Source organism: Brassica oleracea, chromosome C5, assembly GCF_000695525.1.
Source record: "Brassica oleracea var. oleracea cultivar TO1000 chromosome C5, BOL, whole genome shotgun sequence".
NCBI classification, from domain to species: domain Eukaryota; kingdom Viridiplantae; phylum Streptophyta; class Magnoliopsida; order Brassicales; family Brassicaceae; genus Brassica; species Brassica oleracea.
Window position 1 is genome coordinate 30750592 of NC_027752.1, and position 16808 is coordinate 30767399.

Consider the following 16808-nt stretch of genomic DNA (forward strand, 5'->3'; position numbering starts at 1 on the left):
TGTTCCCAGAACTCATTTGACACTGCATCGAGCATAAGTGTATGTGAATTGGAGGCTTCTCCGGCATGTTCATGGTAAGCAATCATGTCTTTTTGAGCGATAACCATCCTCAGCAACAGCAAAACGTAGATGTCATAAGAAGATTATAAACTTTCGAACCTTTGATTCCTATCAGTTTTAGAGACTCCATCTATCTTTAAATCAAGCTTAAGTAGGTGTCTTTATCTATTTAAGAAATGAGAATCTGAACGTAGAGTTAATCATGGTTTAAATGGAGGAAAAAAAAATAAGTGAGTACCTACTACACGTTTCACTGAATTTTCGGTAGAACTCGCCAGCAGGGAACTCTAAGAATGTAGTGGGAAAAGGGAACATGAGAGAGCCGATGTGGATGATGATCATTAAAGAAATCGACTGCCACGTACTTGGTTCTGATAAGGATGCCTCTTTTGGAATTATTGCAAGCTTCCCAGAATGGATTAGCCTAAACATCAACTTGGAATCTCCTGGTCCTGCTGAAACAAAAGTGGAGAATGGCTTGTATTGCACGGTGGCGACTGCCGTTTGATTTGCCATAGTGCTGGGATGTGTTTGCTGAGGAAGAGATTGTTGGGTTGGGATATATATAGTCTCAATAGGGAAAGGAGAGAGTCTCAATAGGGAAAGGAGAGAGATGGGATGCGTTTCATTTAAGTGATTAATTAAGGGATCTTCAAGAGGTATTGATATCATTGAGTAAGAGGAGGGATGTGGAGAGTTACACGCCGATTTGTCTGGAGGATAGCTTTGATTCATCATTGTTGCCGTCGCGGGCGTTATACAGAGGAGATGGGAAGACGATGAGTTTTGGAGGGTTTGTAGATGCCGTGACAACTTAGGTTAGAGGAAGAGGAAAGTAAAACAAACTGGTCATTAAAATTAATGGGCCTATTACGTAGGACAGATTCGTGGCCCAATAGCTTAACATCTTTGATGACATGGACAAATGATGGGTTATGAATATTTTGTCCTATGTGGCACACCTAGAATTGCTTCAATTTAGTTCCTTTTATATAGTAGAGATTTATCATCCCAAAATCGGGCATCCAATTTCGATTACAAGCTCATTTTCACCAAAATGGTTTAAGTCAAAATACACCGACTAGCTTCGCTCAACCACCACACAGGCGCGTTCCGCTAGCCGGTTTCTTAATTCCTAAACTATCCAACCCCGTTCTCAACCATCGATGTAATCCGCAAGAGGGTGGCGTTCACCTCGTTTCCTCGGTTACCGGAACTCCTACGACACCTCCGGAGTAGCTGGAGTTAGACGGTTTCTTCGAGCTTGAGCTCTCCATTGATCGTTAAGCACAAACCGGATAGATATAGGGAAGACGAAGCATAACCAAGACAAGCACTGCATCCACGAAGATCTATCTGTAGGATTGAACAACGCGAAGGGAGTAAACACCTAACGTCAAACAACCCAACCCGAGAAAAGCAGGCTGCGGCGAAGCATCATCAAGAACCAAATCTCCATGTCCTGCAAAAGAATCGAAACATCAATCTGCTCAAAAGGCCAAATGGCCGACTGAGCACTGAGATGGCTAATATCCCACTAGGTCTCCTCGCCGGGAGAGCCTCAACTGACCAAATTGAAGCCCTGAACCGACGCCCTAGCCTAAGCAAGAGAACCCGGCCTGGTCTTCTTAGCGCTGAGCCGCTACGCCGCGTTGGAGAGATGAGACAAAGACGGCTGAGCAAACACGGAAAAATCAAGGCACCGCGACTGACTCGACCACTTTGACCTTGCGAAAGAGAGAAGCCAGACAAACAGAGAGAAGCCTCCGAAAACCTGGCTGAAACTGCCATAGACGACAGAACAGCCGACGACTCATAAGCTCCATACGCCGAGACCTCAGACGAACCGCAGCCACACGACCACCAGGCTGGCTGAGCACGCACCAGCAGACCAAACTGCTGCCTCCATTTAAGCCGGCTATACCGAAGGACGAGACAAGACACCAAGGATCGTCCAATGGAGATCCGACGAACTACTCCACAACACAACAACAGACGCAATAGTACATGAAGAACATAGGAGAGACTCCAACAAGAGCCCTCACGTGCCACAAACCGCCGAGACATTAGCCAGATCTACAAAGAGAAAATGAGATCTAGCCAAGCCTCACCTTAAAAGCCGACTCCTTTTGCAACCCATCCCTCGCCGCCTCGTCGAGACACCAGAGACCAACCCCTCCTGCCAGATCTATCACTCCCTGGGAAGCTTTAGGGTTCCAGAAGTGAGGCAGAAATCAGGGCCTGCAACAAGCCGACGGACGATGAGATGAGAGGAAGAGAAGAAAAACGAAAACTGAGACAAAGGGGAGAGAGAGCCTCCGACGCCGGAGCTAACGCGAACCCAGACCGGAGTCAGGATCTCCGGACGTCGGAGCAGCGACGAAAATTAGGGTTACGGCAGCTAGAGATGGAAGAGAGGAAAAGATAGGAGAGATAAAGGTTGTAAAGATAGATATTTATATAATTATATAAAATGTAAAAGATAAAACAAAAACACAAGAAGATAAAAGGTTATTATGTATAAATTTTATATAAACAGATTTTGTGTTATTATGATGAATAAATATAATAAGAAAATAAAAAATATTAAGTTCACAATGTATTGAAAAATAAATATTTATTTATTTATTTTAAAAAAAAGTTAATTAATAATTTAACTGAGATTTTTGTTAAAATAAAATATATAATTTTTGAATAGTGCCCCTGATCCTGTGCTTAGTGTCTGAAGAGCTTTGATTATAAAAGTGGATAAAATTTTGAATTTTGACCCACGCTGAATCTACTAGAGCCAACAATGGCGATACTGGGTACTGTTCTCCATCTCTCTCCTATGGTCTTCGCCACTTCAACTTCAAGACCATTTCTCCCAAACCAGACCCACCGCAACAAACCCACCACGAATAGCCTCTCATCACCAATCATCTCGTTGAAGAACTGCAAAACCATCGACGAACTCAAGCTCTTCCACCACTCCCTCGCGAAGCAAGGCCTTGACAACGACGTCTCCGCCATAACCAAGCTCGTAGCTCGAAGCTGCGAATTGGGCACTCGCGAAAGCCTAACCTTTGCGAGAAAGCTGTTTGATGTCTCCTACGGGTCTCGTTACATGTACAACTCTTTGATCCGTGGGTACGCGTCCTCTGGGCTATGTGAAGAAGCGTTACTGCTCTTTCTCCGAATGATGATCGACGGAATCTCTCCGGATAAGTACACGTTCCCCTTTGGATTGAGCGCGTGTGCGAAAAGTAGAACGATTCGTGACGGGGCTCAGATACATGGGTTGGTCGTTAGGATGGATTATGCTAAGGATCTGTTCGTGCAGAACTCGTTGGTTCATTTCTACGCGGAGTGTGGAGATCTTGTTTGTGCGCGGAATGTGTTCGATGAAATGCCTCAGAGAAACGTAGTTTCTTGGACGAGTATGATTTGCGGTTACGCGAGGCGTGGTTTTGCTAAAGAAGCTGTTGATTTGTTTTTCGAGATGATGAGAAGTGAAGATGTGAGGCCTAACTCGGTCACGATGGTGTGTGTGATCTCCGCTTGTGCTAAGCTTGAAGATCTTGAAACATGTGAAAAGGTTCATGCTTTTATCAGCAGTTCTGGCGTTGAAGTGAATGATGTTATGGTTAGTGCTCTGGTCGATATGTATATGAAATGTAATGATAATGATACAGCAAAGCAGCTTTTTGAGCAATACGGTGCGAGGAATTTGGATTTGTGCAACGCCATGGCCTCGAATTACGTACGCCAGGGGTTAACGAAGGAGGCTTTAGATGTCTTGAGTCTAATGATGGACTCTGGTCTTAGACCTGATAGGATTTCAATGTTGAGTGCTATTTCATCTTGTTCACAACTAAAGAACATTCTGCTGGGAAAGAGTTGTCATGGATATGTTATGAGGAATGGGTTTGAAAGTTGGGATAACATATGTAACGCCCTGATTGATATCTACATGAAGTGTCGGAAGCAAGATACTGCGGTTAAGATGTTTGATCGGATGTTGAACAAGACAGTGGTCACGTGGAACTCAATAATCGCTGGATATATTGAGAATGGTGATGTGGATGCAGCTTGGGAAACATTCAACACCATGCCTGAGAAGAACATTGTTTCTTGGAACACGATCATTGGCGGTTTGGTTCAAGAAGGCATGTTCGAGGAAGCGACTGAAGTTTTCCGGTCTATGCAAGGCCAAGAGGGTGTTGATGCGGATGGAGTGACAATGATGAGCATTGCATCTGCTTGTGGGCACTTGGGAGCTCTTGATCTTGCAAAGTGGATATATTACTACATTGAGAAGAACGGGATTCAGCTTGATGTCAGACTTGGTACCAGTTTAGTGGATATGTTTTCCAGGTGTGGGGATCCGGAAACAGCAATGTCAATATTCGATGGTTTAGCTAACAGAGATGTCTCGGCTTGGACAGCTGCTATAAGAGCAATGGCTATGTCGGGAAACGCTGAGTGGGCCATAGAGCTTTTCGATGAGATGATTGAACAAGGTTTGAAACCAGATGGGGTAGTGTTTGTTGGAGCATTGACAGCATGTAGCCATGGTGGATTGGTCCAACAAGGTAAGGAGATCTTCGAGTCAATGAAGAAACTTCACGGAGTTTCTCCAGAAGACGTGCACTATGGATGCATGGTTGATCTGCTTAGTCGAGCAGGATTGTTAGAGGAAGCTATGCAACTCATAAAGTCCATGCCTTTGGAGCCAAACGATGTGATTTGGAACTCTCTTTTAGCCGCTTGTCGTGTTCACGGCAATGTGGAGATGGCTGCTTATGCAGCTGCAAAGATACAAGTCTTGGCTCCAGAGAGAACTGGGAGTTATGTGCTTTTGTCAAATGTTTACGCATCAGCTGGAAGATGGAACGATGTGGCAAAAGTGAGGCTGAGTATGAAGGAGAAAGGGTTACGCAAACCACCAGGAACTAGTCTAATAGAGATTCGAGGCAAGACTCATGAGTTCACATCAGGGGATGAGTCACACCCGGAGATGCGGAAAATAGAAGCAATGCTCGATGAAGTTAGCCGTGAGCTAGGCCATGTACCTGATCTCAGCAGTGTTCTGATGGATGTAGATGAGCAAGAGAAGAGATTCATGCTTAGCCGACACAGCGAGAAACTTGCAATGGCCTTTGGTCTCATTAGCTCAAACAAAGGCACAAGAATAAGAATAGTCAAAAACCTGAGAGTATGTTCTGATTGTCATTCATTCGCAAAGTTAGCATCCAAAGCGTATGACAGAGAAATCGTTCTAAGAGACAATAACAGGTTTCATTTCATAAGTCAAGGCAAGTGTTCTTGTAATGACTTCTGGTGATTACAGAGATGAAAGAAAAAGCATTCACATTACATTGTCTAAAATTAAAATAGAGAATGACTTGGATACAAAAAAGGTGTTTATGATTGTGATAACTTGGGAATGATTGGATCAATCAACATGTGATACGTAGGATCAGAACCCCAAAGCTCAGCAATCTGAGGATGAGAAGAAGTGAGCCGATGAACCTCCTCGACGAGCCAGATGGTAGCTTCAGCTTTAGAAGGATGAATGATCAAATCCAAGCTCTGATCTTCAGAATCACTACCCAGTCTTGCTTGATCCCAACGCTGTAACAAAGCGTTCGTGAGGTAATGCAAAGGCTGACCATAAAGCTCCTTGATCGACATGGCTAACCCGACCCAGCTCGTGAACGGGATCAAAGAACCGCGGGTAGTCGGAAGAGGAAGCTCCTTCATGTAGCCTTGATACGTCTCTGCTCTTATCAGCAGCGAAACTGATGCAAAAGATTGAAACTTTTTGGGTCAGGAACGGTGGAAAAGGAGAGAAACAAGAGTCACATTACCTTCGTCTTCGGCGACCGTATGAGGTCTATCGATCGGCAAAAAGCCATCGCCGTCGCTGATCTCAGCTTCGACATCAGAGGAGCTAGAGTCGTCTGATGCTCGTGGATTCATAGTCACGTCACTCTGCATGGTCCCAAACGAGCAGTGAGATTATCTGAGAACGTACGACGGCACCACGAGGCCCCTTAACGCTAGGGCTTTTAAGGGAAGAAGACCAAGAGGGATAACTTGTACACGTGTCAGTTAAAACGTCACTTGTTGTTGTCAGTTGTGTTGTGTGAGGTAACCAAAAATCCAAAATTGAAATTGAATTAAAGTAAACCGATAAACCGGATTTAACCCGGCGTAAACCAGCAAGCTTTACTCGTATTTGATACAAGCTTTAACCCTTTTTAACTTGTTTCTTCTTCTTCTTCTTCTTCCTCTCGCGCCGTCGTTCATTCTCTCTAAAACACGTGTTGTTCAATCTTCTTCGTTTCGTTGTTAACTGTAAGCTTTCTTCTTCTCCTTGAATGGTTTATTTCAATCTCAGAGCATTATCGTCTTAGTAATAGACTGTAATAGACGTAACCTAGGTTAATAAAGCTATAATATTTCGTCCTTAGATTGTGATATTGAAGGTCACAGAACCAGTTAGATACAAACCCTAATTCAAAGATTGGTCCTTTATTGAGTTTTCAGCTTCTACCAGTTGGTTAAGAGTCTGAATGTCAAAACCCTAGTTCAAAGATTGAACCTTTATTGATTAAGAGTCTGAATATGTGGAGTAGCTTGACTTTAATTGATTTATTGTTGTTGTTATGTTCCTGTCTTGATACTGAACCTGATTGTTTTTAATCAAATTTGGAGCAGATGTCGTTTGAAGATGATTTTGTGGAAGACGATGAGATGAACATGATTGATGAAGACGTAGCATCTGACTCCGAAGCAGAGTCTTTGTCAGATTCCGATTCAGAAAACGCGATCACTGAGAAGCTAGCTGAGCCGACAAAGACTGCTGTCTACAACAGAGATGGGCTTCTTGATAAGCTTCAAGACATAAGCTGGCCAGAAGATGCTGATTGGACTCATAAGCTCACCGTCGAGATTGAGCAAGGACAAGCCGTTGATGTAAACGACGACCTCGCTAGAGAGATGGCCTTCTACACTCAAGCACTCGAAGGGACGAGGCAGGCTTTCGAGAAGCTCCAGGAGATGGGACTGCCTTTCCTAAGGCCGGCGGATTACTACGCGGAGATGGTGAAATCAGATACGCACATGGAGAAGGTGAAGTCTAAGCTTCTGTACGAGAAGAAACAGATGGAGGAGTCTGAGGAGAGGAGGAAAGCGAGGGATAACAAGAAGATGGCTAAGGAAGTACAGTCTCAGAAGATGAAGGAGCGCGCTAAGCAGAAGAAGGATGAGATTGAGTCTGTCAAGAAGTGGAGGAAACAGAGGCAGCAGAGCGGGTTTAGTGAGAAAGGAGCAGGAGAGCTTGATCTTGAGTTTGGAAATGGGAAGAGTTTCCAGAGAGGAGGTGGTAAGAAGAGGCCGGGTGTGTCTCCTGCTGATCGATCAGGAGGTAAAGGGAAGCCTACTTCGAGGATGAACAATAAGAAGAGGGAGTTTAGGGACTCCAAGTTTGGTCATGGTGGAAGGAAAGGGTTGAGCAAGCAGAACACTGCAGAGACGACGAATGATTTCAAAGGAGGGTTTCGTGGAGGCAAAGCTGGTGGAAACAAGAGACAGAAGAGATAAACAAGGTTTGGTTATCTAAACTCATCTACAGTTTCATCACTACAAACTATTTTGTCATCTTGGATTATGTTTTGAGAGAATGTTTCTTTGAATTTTTGTAAGGGTCTGCGGACCAATATATTTTAGTTAAGAGTGTTGTACTAAATGATTACTTGAATCAACAAAGCTCAACGTGTTTTCAAAGAAGCTAGAGGTGGCAAGTTGTTTCTTCTTCCAAAATTCATCATTGAAGAAATATGATTTTAACTAATTAAAAGATGATGATTATTGAAGTTTTAGGCCGTGGATTTAAAGTCAAACTCGAGCCCTCTCTCTCTTTTTTTTAGAAGAATCCACCAATATAGATTCTGTTTTTGCTTTTCCTTCGCCTCCTGTGCGGCCCGACTCCCTCTTCCTCTTGCTTACTATTTGTATGAATCTTGGGAAGTTTTATGCCTCCTGTGCACTTTTTCAAGATGATGTGAAAAATGAAAAATCAGTTTTCATATAGTTTTATGGACCAAGCTGGTGTATAATTATCATTTTGGTTGAGTTTAGAGTTTATTTAGTGAGGATTGATCTCCATGGAATTCATAATAACGTTGCTTAATCTATAAAGGTAACAAATCAATTCAGTCCCCTATCTAATTCGTCAGAACAAGTCCATATATACAGTTTGTCAGTTTCACTACAATGGCTTATTACTATATGTTGTATAGCACCAAAGATAATAAATTTGTGATCTGGAGTCCTGTTGTTCAGGTGAAATAAGGTAAGATTAAGCATAGAAAAGGGTACAAAATTCGATTTCTCATGCAACCAGTACAAAATCTTGAGTGTGGCCACATGCTTTTTTTTTCATGTTAAAAAAAGTATAGTAATATATTTGTGGGCTAAGGCCGGAAATAAAGAGATTGATGGGCCAAATAATGAAAGCCTATAGAGGAATTTAGTAAATCACTTCACCCTTCTTCGAGACGCCGGAGAAAAGCAAAATAGGAATCGAACCTGAGCTAAACAGATCTTTAAGCATAGAAGAAGATGGAGTGCGTATTCGGTCTGGTTGGGAAAGGATTCGCCATCGTGGCGGCGGATACATCGGCGGTGCACAGTATCCTTCTCCACAAAAACAACGAGGACAAGATCATGGTCCTTGACTCCCACAAGCTCGTCGCTGCCAGCGGCGAGCCTGGTGATCGGTAAAATCCCTTTTCCCTCTCTCTCTCTCTCTCGATTTAGAACTTATTAGTATAATGATTTCGGAAATTGGGAGGTTGATATGATAGGGTTCAGTTCACGGAGTACGTTCAGAAGAACGTGTCGCTGTACAAGTTCCGCAACGGGATCCCTTTGACTACCGCCGCCGCTGCCAACTTCACTCGCGGAGAGCTCGCCACCGCCTTGAGGAAGGTCAGCTATTTACATCGAATACTTCTTTGGATCCTTTGCCGTGATGTGCTTGTGTTAATGTTAAGGTTGATGATTAGCCAATGTATCTTTGTTTCTTAAGCTCAACTGTCTGTCTCTCTTGCCTCTTGGATTTTGATTCCCTTGTTCTGTGTGTCGAGTTTTGTTGTTTGATTCAACTGATTATAAGATTACTGTAAGTTTGAGGAAGGTGAGTTCTGCTATTTGAATATTATGTTAGTCTTAGTTTGATTCAATTTTTGAGTGAAGAGTTCTTTGGATCCTCTGCAATGCTTTGCTTATAATAATAATAATAATAATAATAATAATAATGTTAAGGTTGCTTATAGCCAATCTGTCTTCGTTTCTTGAGCTTAATCGTCTCTCTCTCTCGGGTGTTTTCGATTCCTTGTTCTATATGGTAGTGTTGTGTTTTTGTTGTGATTCAACTGGTTCTGAAGTCACTCTAAGTTTGAACTGTTTTAGTTAGGTTTGATTCATTATTAGATGTTTCTGCTGTTTGAAACTTTTTACCCTGTTCTCGCCTATTGCCAATTTATTACTACAAGACTCTTAGTAAAACACAGCTTTCATACGACTAAAGTCATCTTTAGCCAAAGGTGATTTAGATGCACGCGGTTCTCTTGTAGTGATCAGTTGGTAATAGGCCACCATCTACCTTGCTTTTTATGATATCCAAGAGTTGCAGAAGCTTATTCCTTGTATTGTTAACAAGTTTAAGAGACAGACCCATATGGCCTTTTGTTCTGTATTTCCTTGTTTTATTTTGATTTGGCCTCTAATCATTGATCTTAACAAGTTTAAGATAACTCATTTGTTTGTGTTATTGTTTTGCTCAGAACCCGTATTCTGTGAATATCCTGATGGCTGGCTACGACGAAGAGAGCGGTGCATCCCTTTACTACATCGACTACATTGCAACCCTTCACAAAGTTGACAAGGGAGCGTTTGGTTATGGATCTTACTTCTCCCTCTCCACCATGGACAGGCATTACCGCGAGGATATGTCTGTCGAAGAAGCCATTGAACTGGTGGACAAGTGCATACTTGAGATCCGGTCAAGACTGGTCGTTGCGCCACCAAACTTTGTGATCAAGATTGTTGACAAAGATGGAGCTCGTGATTACGCTTGGCGTCAGTCCGTACAGGACGTCACAACTGCGGCTGTCTGAGTTGTTGTGTTTGGTTCCAGAATTTTAAGTTTCTTCAGCTGTGACATTTGCTTTTGTTGGGATATTTGTGTTTTTGACATTTTTTATTTAGTTTGAGAATCAACATTAATCATCAAGCAAACGAGAACAAATATAAACTTATAATTCTACAACGCATTAATCAAATCACATAGAAAAAGCAAAATCAATAGAATTTGAGAACTACGAGGCTGATGCCAAAGAAGAGAAGCGATGGTGAGAGGGCGTAGGCGGATGAAGAAGTGAGAGAAGGTCGACTGGTGCTTCCTCCGTCGCCAGCCGTAGGACCCGCAGTGTCCACGGTTGGTGTAAAAGGCTGAGTTGCATCGGACTGTGGTGTCTGAGCTGCTGGGGTCGGTTCTGGGACAATTGGAGTTGTTGCTGGACCTGGAGACATCGCCGGTCCAAATGTACCAGCAGGTCCTGTCCCAAACAATACAGACTCTCATAATTAGTTGTTGCAAACTGATTTTATGTGATTAGCTGAGATAAGGATATAATTAATTGCTTAATTACCAGGAGCAGCAGCTGGAGCAATATTGGCTGTTCAAAAAGAAGACCAAACATAAAATTAGATACTGACTGATTCAATCAGGCACATAAAAATGTAAAGTAGGGAGGGGAATTATAGTATTCATTTGCCTTTGCATTGAAGAGGGACTCTAGGCATGTTACAAGCACGGGGAAGAGAGACGGCGGTTGTACGGTTAATAGGAATATTAAAAGGAACACTTCCGGTTACAATAAGACAGAGACATCCCATTCCTCCGGTTGTTAAAGACCTCAGCGAGTTACAACAATCAGACGACGGTGAAGTTCCGTTGCTGGTGCTGTTGGTTAAGAAGCTCATACAAGGACCAACTGTAGTCACCATAGACGGAGTACATTGGCTAAGCGGCGGTTGTTGGCTGCTAACCGGAAAAGCTAGCACTGCGAGTAAAGCCAGGGCGATTATAACCTTAATTTTCGACATTGTTGATCGATCAAGCTTTGCTTCTATTGTTTTAAAGTAAGAAAGTGTGTGGGTTCTTTTGTTTAAATTGTCTTGTATTTTGTGGTAAGCAAGTGCGTTTTATAGGTAGACAAAAGTGGAGGGAACGAAGGAAGTGTGTATAGGTTAACTACTAATAAGTAGTTATGTTATTTTCCGTTAATATAGGGTCGTTGGTGGTTAATGAAATTGGCCAATGGGATGCGTTCACTTGTACAAACTACAGAGGAGCGTGGTACATAGCTCGTCTTGGATTGTATTAGTTGAACTACTCTTCGATGGTTGTTCTGTTTTGGTAACTAAGCAAGAAATTCCATCTTAGCTTCATCCCATTAATAAAACGACTTACGCAAGTAACACAATTTCACATGTTGTCAACAATGAAAAAGGTTTGGGATGCGTTAGATAAATCATAAAATGATAGTAGCCTAAGTAACGTCTTGTAGGAGACAATACAATTTTATAGATATTCAACAAACAAAAAAATACTTCATAATGAATAAAACAAAATCAACGTAGGATTATATGTTACCATCCATTCCTATATGACCACAACATGTCATCGTAGGATTAGATGTTATATTATCCATCCCGGTATAGACAAACACCATGTCACTAACGCAGGGACGGTGATTCGCGGCTACTAATTTTCTTAGTTTCTTGTATGTGTATATATTGTCATTTTTAACGGTAGATAGTTTGAGCTTTCCTTTAGTGTTTCAATAAAAAAAAAAAAAAAGTGTTTCAAAAAAAAAAAAAAAAGTTTGAGCTTTCCTTTAGTTTAAAAACACGGCAACCATGTGATTAACATGGCTCACCATTGGATGTAAAGCAAGCTTTGAAACATATTTTCAGTCTAGAACGTCACGGGACTTGTGATGAAAAACGATATCCTAACTGATATTATTCGACGCCTGTTGGTTCAAACAAAAGGGTGAATCCAAAGAAAAAAAATAACAAACAATAACCAATAAGTAGTTCAACAACCCACTAGTCACTAATGACTAAACCGTCACAAAACAAACAAATGTAAACAGTTCTGTTCACAAGACAACAACAACACTCTGTGTCCAAAACGCCCAAAAGACGCAAATACTTCACAGAAACTGTTAGAGAAGTAGGAGAAAGTTGGTCACCGGTATTAAGCCACCTTTTGTCACTTTTCTACTCCCTCAATTCCTTATTTATATCCTTCATTTAATCTCCAAAGACTTCACAAATCAAACAAACAAACACAAAACAAAACTCAAAAAGGATTCTAAACACATCTCAAGAAAGCATGAAAATGGGAATGGGTTTAGTGTTTCTTACTGTTTTTATGGCTGTGATGTCTTCTACAAGAGTCCTTGCTCAGTCGACTTGCACATCCGCTTTGATCAGCATGTCGCCGTGTCTCAACTACATAACCGGAAACACTACCTCTCCTTCTCAGCAATGCTGCAGTCAGCTGGGTAACGTAGTCCGGTCTTCTCCTGATTGTTTGTGTCAAGTCCTCAACGGTGGTGGCTCTCAGCTCGGGATCAACGTTAACCAAACACAGGCTCTTGCTTTGCCAAGAGCTTGTAATGTTCAGACTCCTCCTGTCAGTCGCTGTAACAACGGTAAGAGCTTTCAAGATTAAGCACTTTATTAAGAGAGTACCAAAAACCATGTAAATCTTATGCATATATTGTTCAATTTTTGCAGGTGGTGGTTCTACTGCTGACTCTCCTGCAGATTCTCCAAACTCTTCAGGTAAAATGACATTAAGCAGATGAACGTAACATACACCAATCTCAATATATATATGCTCAGTTATCTAATGCATCCATGTTTGGTTTTTTCTTTGGTTAGGACCAGGAAATGGATCGAAAACTGTACCGGTAGGAGAAGGAGAAGGGGAAGGACCATCGTCAGACGGAAGCTCTATCAAGTTCTCATATCCTCTTCTTGCCTTCCTTTCCGCGGCTTCCTACATGGCAATCTTCTTGAAATATTGAGTTTCCCCATCCACAGTTCTCCTGAAACCTATGAAGCTTTTATACCACTCAGATTGCATTCTTTATTTTTCCCTACTTGTTCACATTTCCTTGTGACTTCGTGTGATGTATTTATTCTGTGCTCCGTGAGTCCCTACTCTCCGGGTGATATTGGATCTCTTTACCTTTTTATAATAAACACTACTTTTCAGAACACAGTTTGAAGAACAGACCATTAGCTTCATGACATACTGGTAGCAATCTAAATGTTCTAAATTCAAACTCAAGGTCCAGAAATGGCATATACAAAAATAGATATCCTAAACGGAACAAAAACTGTGTCAGGTTCACATGAAAGAGAACATCCTATAGAAAACGACAGACTTTAATAAACAGCAGAAGATAATAAGTATCTAGATAGGAGACCTGTCTGTATACATACCGTTACATATCACTGGAGTAGATTGTCTTCACAGCTCAAGCTAGCAGAAGGTAGAAACTTCCTCACCCATTCAATGGCTAATCTTCTTGAAACATAGAACTTCAACCTGTAACAAACAAGATGAGGATGAGGGCTTGCGTTACCCCCACATTTATTAACAAGAAAGTTTCAAGTCTCTAAATCTTGTGAATGTTATAAAATCCTTTTGCATTGCAGGCTCTAGAAATATGATATAATAATACATCAAAATGTATTAATGGATATCAACCTTTAGAAGAGACCTAGACACTTTAAACAAAGCTGATGAACAATTTAACTCACCATTAATAGAAAACAATCACAACATGTTCACTGTGTTTATTTTGCTAATGTTACAGAAAGTAATAAAGATAATCAGTAACAAGAATGAAAGATGATACATAAAGTGACTTTCTACAGCTGCTAGATGCTAAGAATGTGACCGAGACCGAACAAACTCCTCAAGTTTTTCCCAGACTTCTAATGCTGCAGCCCGGTCTTGATGCCTCTTATTCTTACTAATCTGAAAACACACGGAAGAAGTTCCTCGATTCAGTAATCCGATCTCAATACCAGTATCAACATAACAGCAGATAAAAGAAGGTGTTTTAAATTACTCACCGAGATAATCTTCACATTCCACTGCTTCACCGTCTTGGCTGATTCAATACTATCATCTTCAAACCGCAAGAAGAACCCAATTACTGCAAACAAAAGAAACAATTATCAAAACATCAACTCATTCAAATGTCAATCCCAAGAAAACCAAAAAAAGAATTGAACTTTAGCATTCATCTTCACTTACTCTTATTGAAAATCTCAACATGGTCCTTGAAAGGCCAATCCTTGAACTGCCAATCCTTGCCCAACACGAAAACCGCAACAACACGGTCCCAGTCATCAGGCTTCAAAGCAGAAGGCTTATCCCTAACCTCATAAGCAGTCACAACCCTCTCCCTATCTCTACTAAACTTCTTCTGAACCGTAATACAATCAGGCTTCACCCCTTTCATCTCCTTAGCCTTAACATCATTCGGTATATAAACTCCATCCTCAAGAAACTCCTTCACATTGTATATAGTAATCAGCGTCTGAAACGCACTCGGGACAAGAATGATCGGCACACCTTCCCCAATCTTCCTAAGCTTAGACTTAGGGTTAGCATCATAACCAGAATCATCACCTCCGCCGCCGGTGAAGCCTACAATGCCTCTCTCTTCAGCACCCATCAACCTACTCTTGGCGACCAAGCCGTCTTTCCTCTGGTGAGACTCGATCCTCTGCCTCTCCTCTTCCCTCTTGGTCGAATTCACCAACACGCTGTGGAAATCTCTGTTCTTGCACTCGAGGATCGCGTCTCGGCTCTTCAACGGCCTCTCGTTGGACCGAATCAGCATAATGTAATCAACGTCCTCTCCGCCGTAACCGTCAACCTCTTCGACGGCGTTTTCTCGGGAGACGAAAGCAGAGTTGTCTTGATCGGGTCTGTACTCTTCGTTCTGCTTCTGGCTCTGGGCGTTCTGCTGCTGGAGCAGGAGGTAGTCGATCGAATCGGAGGAGGCTACTCTCCCGGTGAGGTAATCGAGGAGAGGTTTCCGATCCGGTAGCGTAACGGCGGGGACGGAGTTTTTGACGGTGGATTGCATGTACTCTCCGAGTTTGAGGTGGTGGTTCTTCACGTAGTGGACTAAGGCTTCTAGAGTGTAGAGGCTTCCGCCTTTGGATCTGTACGCCGTCTCTGTCGCGCAGGGGAAGGAGTATCCGGATCCGAATCGGTAATTGGCTCCGACCCGTTCGATTTTATCCAGGTCTCCGCGCGTCGTGAAGTCCTTCAGCACCGATAACGGATCCATTGCTAGAGAGAGAGAGAGAGATTCTGATTTCGATCTTAGTAGGGTTAATCTTCGTGAGGAGTAAATTAGTAATTTTGAGAGGTGGATCCGGGAATATAGTATATATATATATATAGAGAGAGAGAGAGGCTGAGTTCGATCTTAGGGTTTATGCTAAGAAGAAACTCGCAGAGATTCGTGAGGAAAAAAGGGAAAAGATAGTAGAGGAAGACGGTCAACTAGTGATTTTGGAGTTATAGGCCCATAATATAATGGGCTTTTACGCTCATTAGAGAAAAGTGTAAGGAAGTAAATTAGTTGGCCCACAGTAAGCCCGATAACATTCTTTTCGGGTTTATGCTACGAACTCCGAAGCTTCGTGAGAAAAATAATAAGAATGTTTCAGATTGTGGACTCATACCTCTATCTTATACCTCTATCTTATGAATAAAGATAGACTTTTCCATTACTTTTATAACACGTTATCAGCACGATTGATCTCTAAAACCCTAAGCTAAAACCAAATCGAAAAACCCTAAAAACCCTAATCCTAGCCGGCAATCCGACGAACCCTAAACCCCGATCGCGTCTCTTGTTCCCGCATCTGTTCCAGCTCACGTCCCCGATCAACTTCAGCCCAAGGCGTTCCTGATCCTAGCTCAGACGTTCGCGACTCGAGAGCAGCAGCTCCAGCACGCGACTTCTTCCTCGTTCGCGACAGCATCAGACAGCTCGCATCCGACGATCAAGGCGTTCCCAATCAAGCAACAAAGGACGTCTGCGGCCCGATAGAAGCGACTCGATCCATTCCAACTCGTGTCCCGTTCGTGTCCAACTCGCGGCTCAACCCCTTTGGTGGTCCGATTCAACAATCATCTAAGGTTAAAAGGTAATTCAAAACCTAAGAACCCATAATCGAACATGGATTAATTGATAAAGAATGAAACCCTAAAACCCTAATCTTTATGAATCAAAACCATAGGGTAATAGATCAAAAATCCTAATTGAGTAAATCGAAGCTCTAAAAGTTCGATACCTCAAACCCTAAATCATGTTCCTACATGATTAAAACCCCGAATCGGTTTTACAAGTTAAAATCCGATAAACTCTAACCCTATATCTATAAACCCTAAATAATATAAGTATCAGAATTAATTATACTATAATTATAAAATCACATATTAAAACCCTAATCGAATATTTTGAAATCAAAACGGTTTTCGGTTTTGATCATTGAGGTTTTAAATCTGATTGAATCTGATGCTATGTTGCTAGAATTGTTTGACCGTTAAATTGATAGATTTATTTTCTCATCCTGCT

At 42.0% G+C, this 16808-nt stretch overlaps 7 protein-coding genes across 9 annotated transcripts; 4 read left to right on the forward strand and 3 right to left on the reverse strand.

Moving 5' to 3' along the window:
• The first annotated feature begins 2810 nt into the window (after positions 1–2810).
• LOC106295006 (pentatricopeptide repeat-containing protein At3g22690) lies at positions 2811–5404 on the forward strand. The gene has a single exon (XM_013730756.1). It carries the CDS (start codon positions 2855–2857, stop codon positions 5384–5386), a length of 2532 nt encoding a protein of 843 aa, XP_013586210.1. The 5' UTR covers positions 2811–2854; the 3' UTR covers positions 5387–5404.
• Positions 5305–6200, reverse strand: LOC106295009 (protein RDM1). Its single transcript, XM_013730758.1, has 2 exons — positions 5913–6200; positions 5305–5843 (listed from the first exon to the last, which is right to left on the reverse strand). Exons 1-2 carry the CDS (start codon positions 6040–6042, stop codon positions 5467–5469), a joined length of 507 nt encoding a protein of 168 aa, XP_013586212.1. The 5' UTR covers positions 6043–6200; the 3' UTR covers positions 5305–5466.
• Positions 6201–6297: 97 nt separating this feature from the next.
• LOC106295007 (probable rRNA-processing protein EBP2 homolog) lies at positions 6298–7801 on the forward strand. The gene is made up of 2 exons (XM_013730757.1): positions 6298–6402; positions 6766–7801. Exon 2 carries the CDS (start codon positions 6766–6768, stop codon positions 7648–7650), a length of 885 nt encoding a protein of 294 aa, XP_013586211.1. The 5' UTR covers positions 6298–6402; the 3' UTR covers positions 7651–7801.
• A 769-nt stretch (positions 7802–8570) lies between these two features.
• LOC106292612 (proteasome subunit beta type-2-A) lies at positions 8571–10348 on the forward strand. Its single transcript, XM_013728230.1, has 3 exons — positions 8571–8828; positions 8916–9039; positions 9897–10348. Exons 1-3 carry the CDS (start codon positions 8671–8673, stop codon positions 10227–10229), a joined length of 615 nt encoding a protein of 204 aa, XP_013583684.1. The 5' UTR covers positions 8571–8670; the 3' UTR covers positions 10230–10348.
• Positions 10349–10413: 65 nt separating this feature from the next.
• On the reverse strand, positions 10414–11265 carry LOC106294020 (non-specific lipid-transfer protein-like protein At2g13820). Its single transcript, XM_013729640.1, has 3 exons — positions 10890–11265; positions 10764–10790; positions 10414–10670 (listed from the first exon to the last, which is right to left on the reverse strand). The coding sequence occupies exons 1-3, from the start codon at positions 11218–11220 to the stop codon at positions 10414–10416; spliced, it is 615 nt and encodes a 204-aa protein (XP_013585094.1). The 5' UTR covers positions 11221–11265.
• A 1196-nt stretch (positions 11266–12461) lies between these two features.
• Positions 12462–13412, forward strand: LOC106295697 (non-specific lipid-transfer protein-like protein At2g13820). Its single transcript, XM_013731665.1, has 3 exons — positions 12462–12839; positions 12925–12972; positions 13072–13412. Exons 1-3 carry the CDS (start codon positions 12518–12520, stop codon positions 13215–13217), a joined length of 516 nt encoding a protein of 171 aa, XP_013587119.1. The 5' UTR covers positions 12462–12517; the 3' UTR covers positions 13218–13412.
• Positions 13165–15693, reverse strand: LOC106295695 (protein CDC73 homolog). 3 transcript variants are annotated; one of them, XR_001261039.1, is made up of 5 exons: positions 14462–15693; positions 14278–14360; positions 14058–14179; positions 13639–13744; positions 13165–13381 (listed from the first exon to the last, which is right to left on the reverse strand). XR_001261039.1 is itself a non-coding variant. In XM_013731664.1 (3 exons), the coding sequence occupies exons 1-3, from the start codon at positions 15507–15509 to the stop codon at positions 14087–14089; spliced, it is 1224 nt and encodes a 407-aa protein (XP_013587118.1). In that variant the 5' UTR covers positions 15510–15693; the 3' UTR covers positions 13928–14086. The 3 variants fall into 3 exon arrangements, 1 of the variants encoding a protein (XP_013587118.1); XR_001261040.1 differs by having other exon boundaries at positions 13165–13397; XM_013731664.1 differs by lacking the exons at positions 13165–13381; positions 13639–13744 and having other exon boundaries at positions 13928–14179.
• Positions 15694–16808: the final 1115 nt, after the last annotated feature.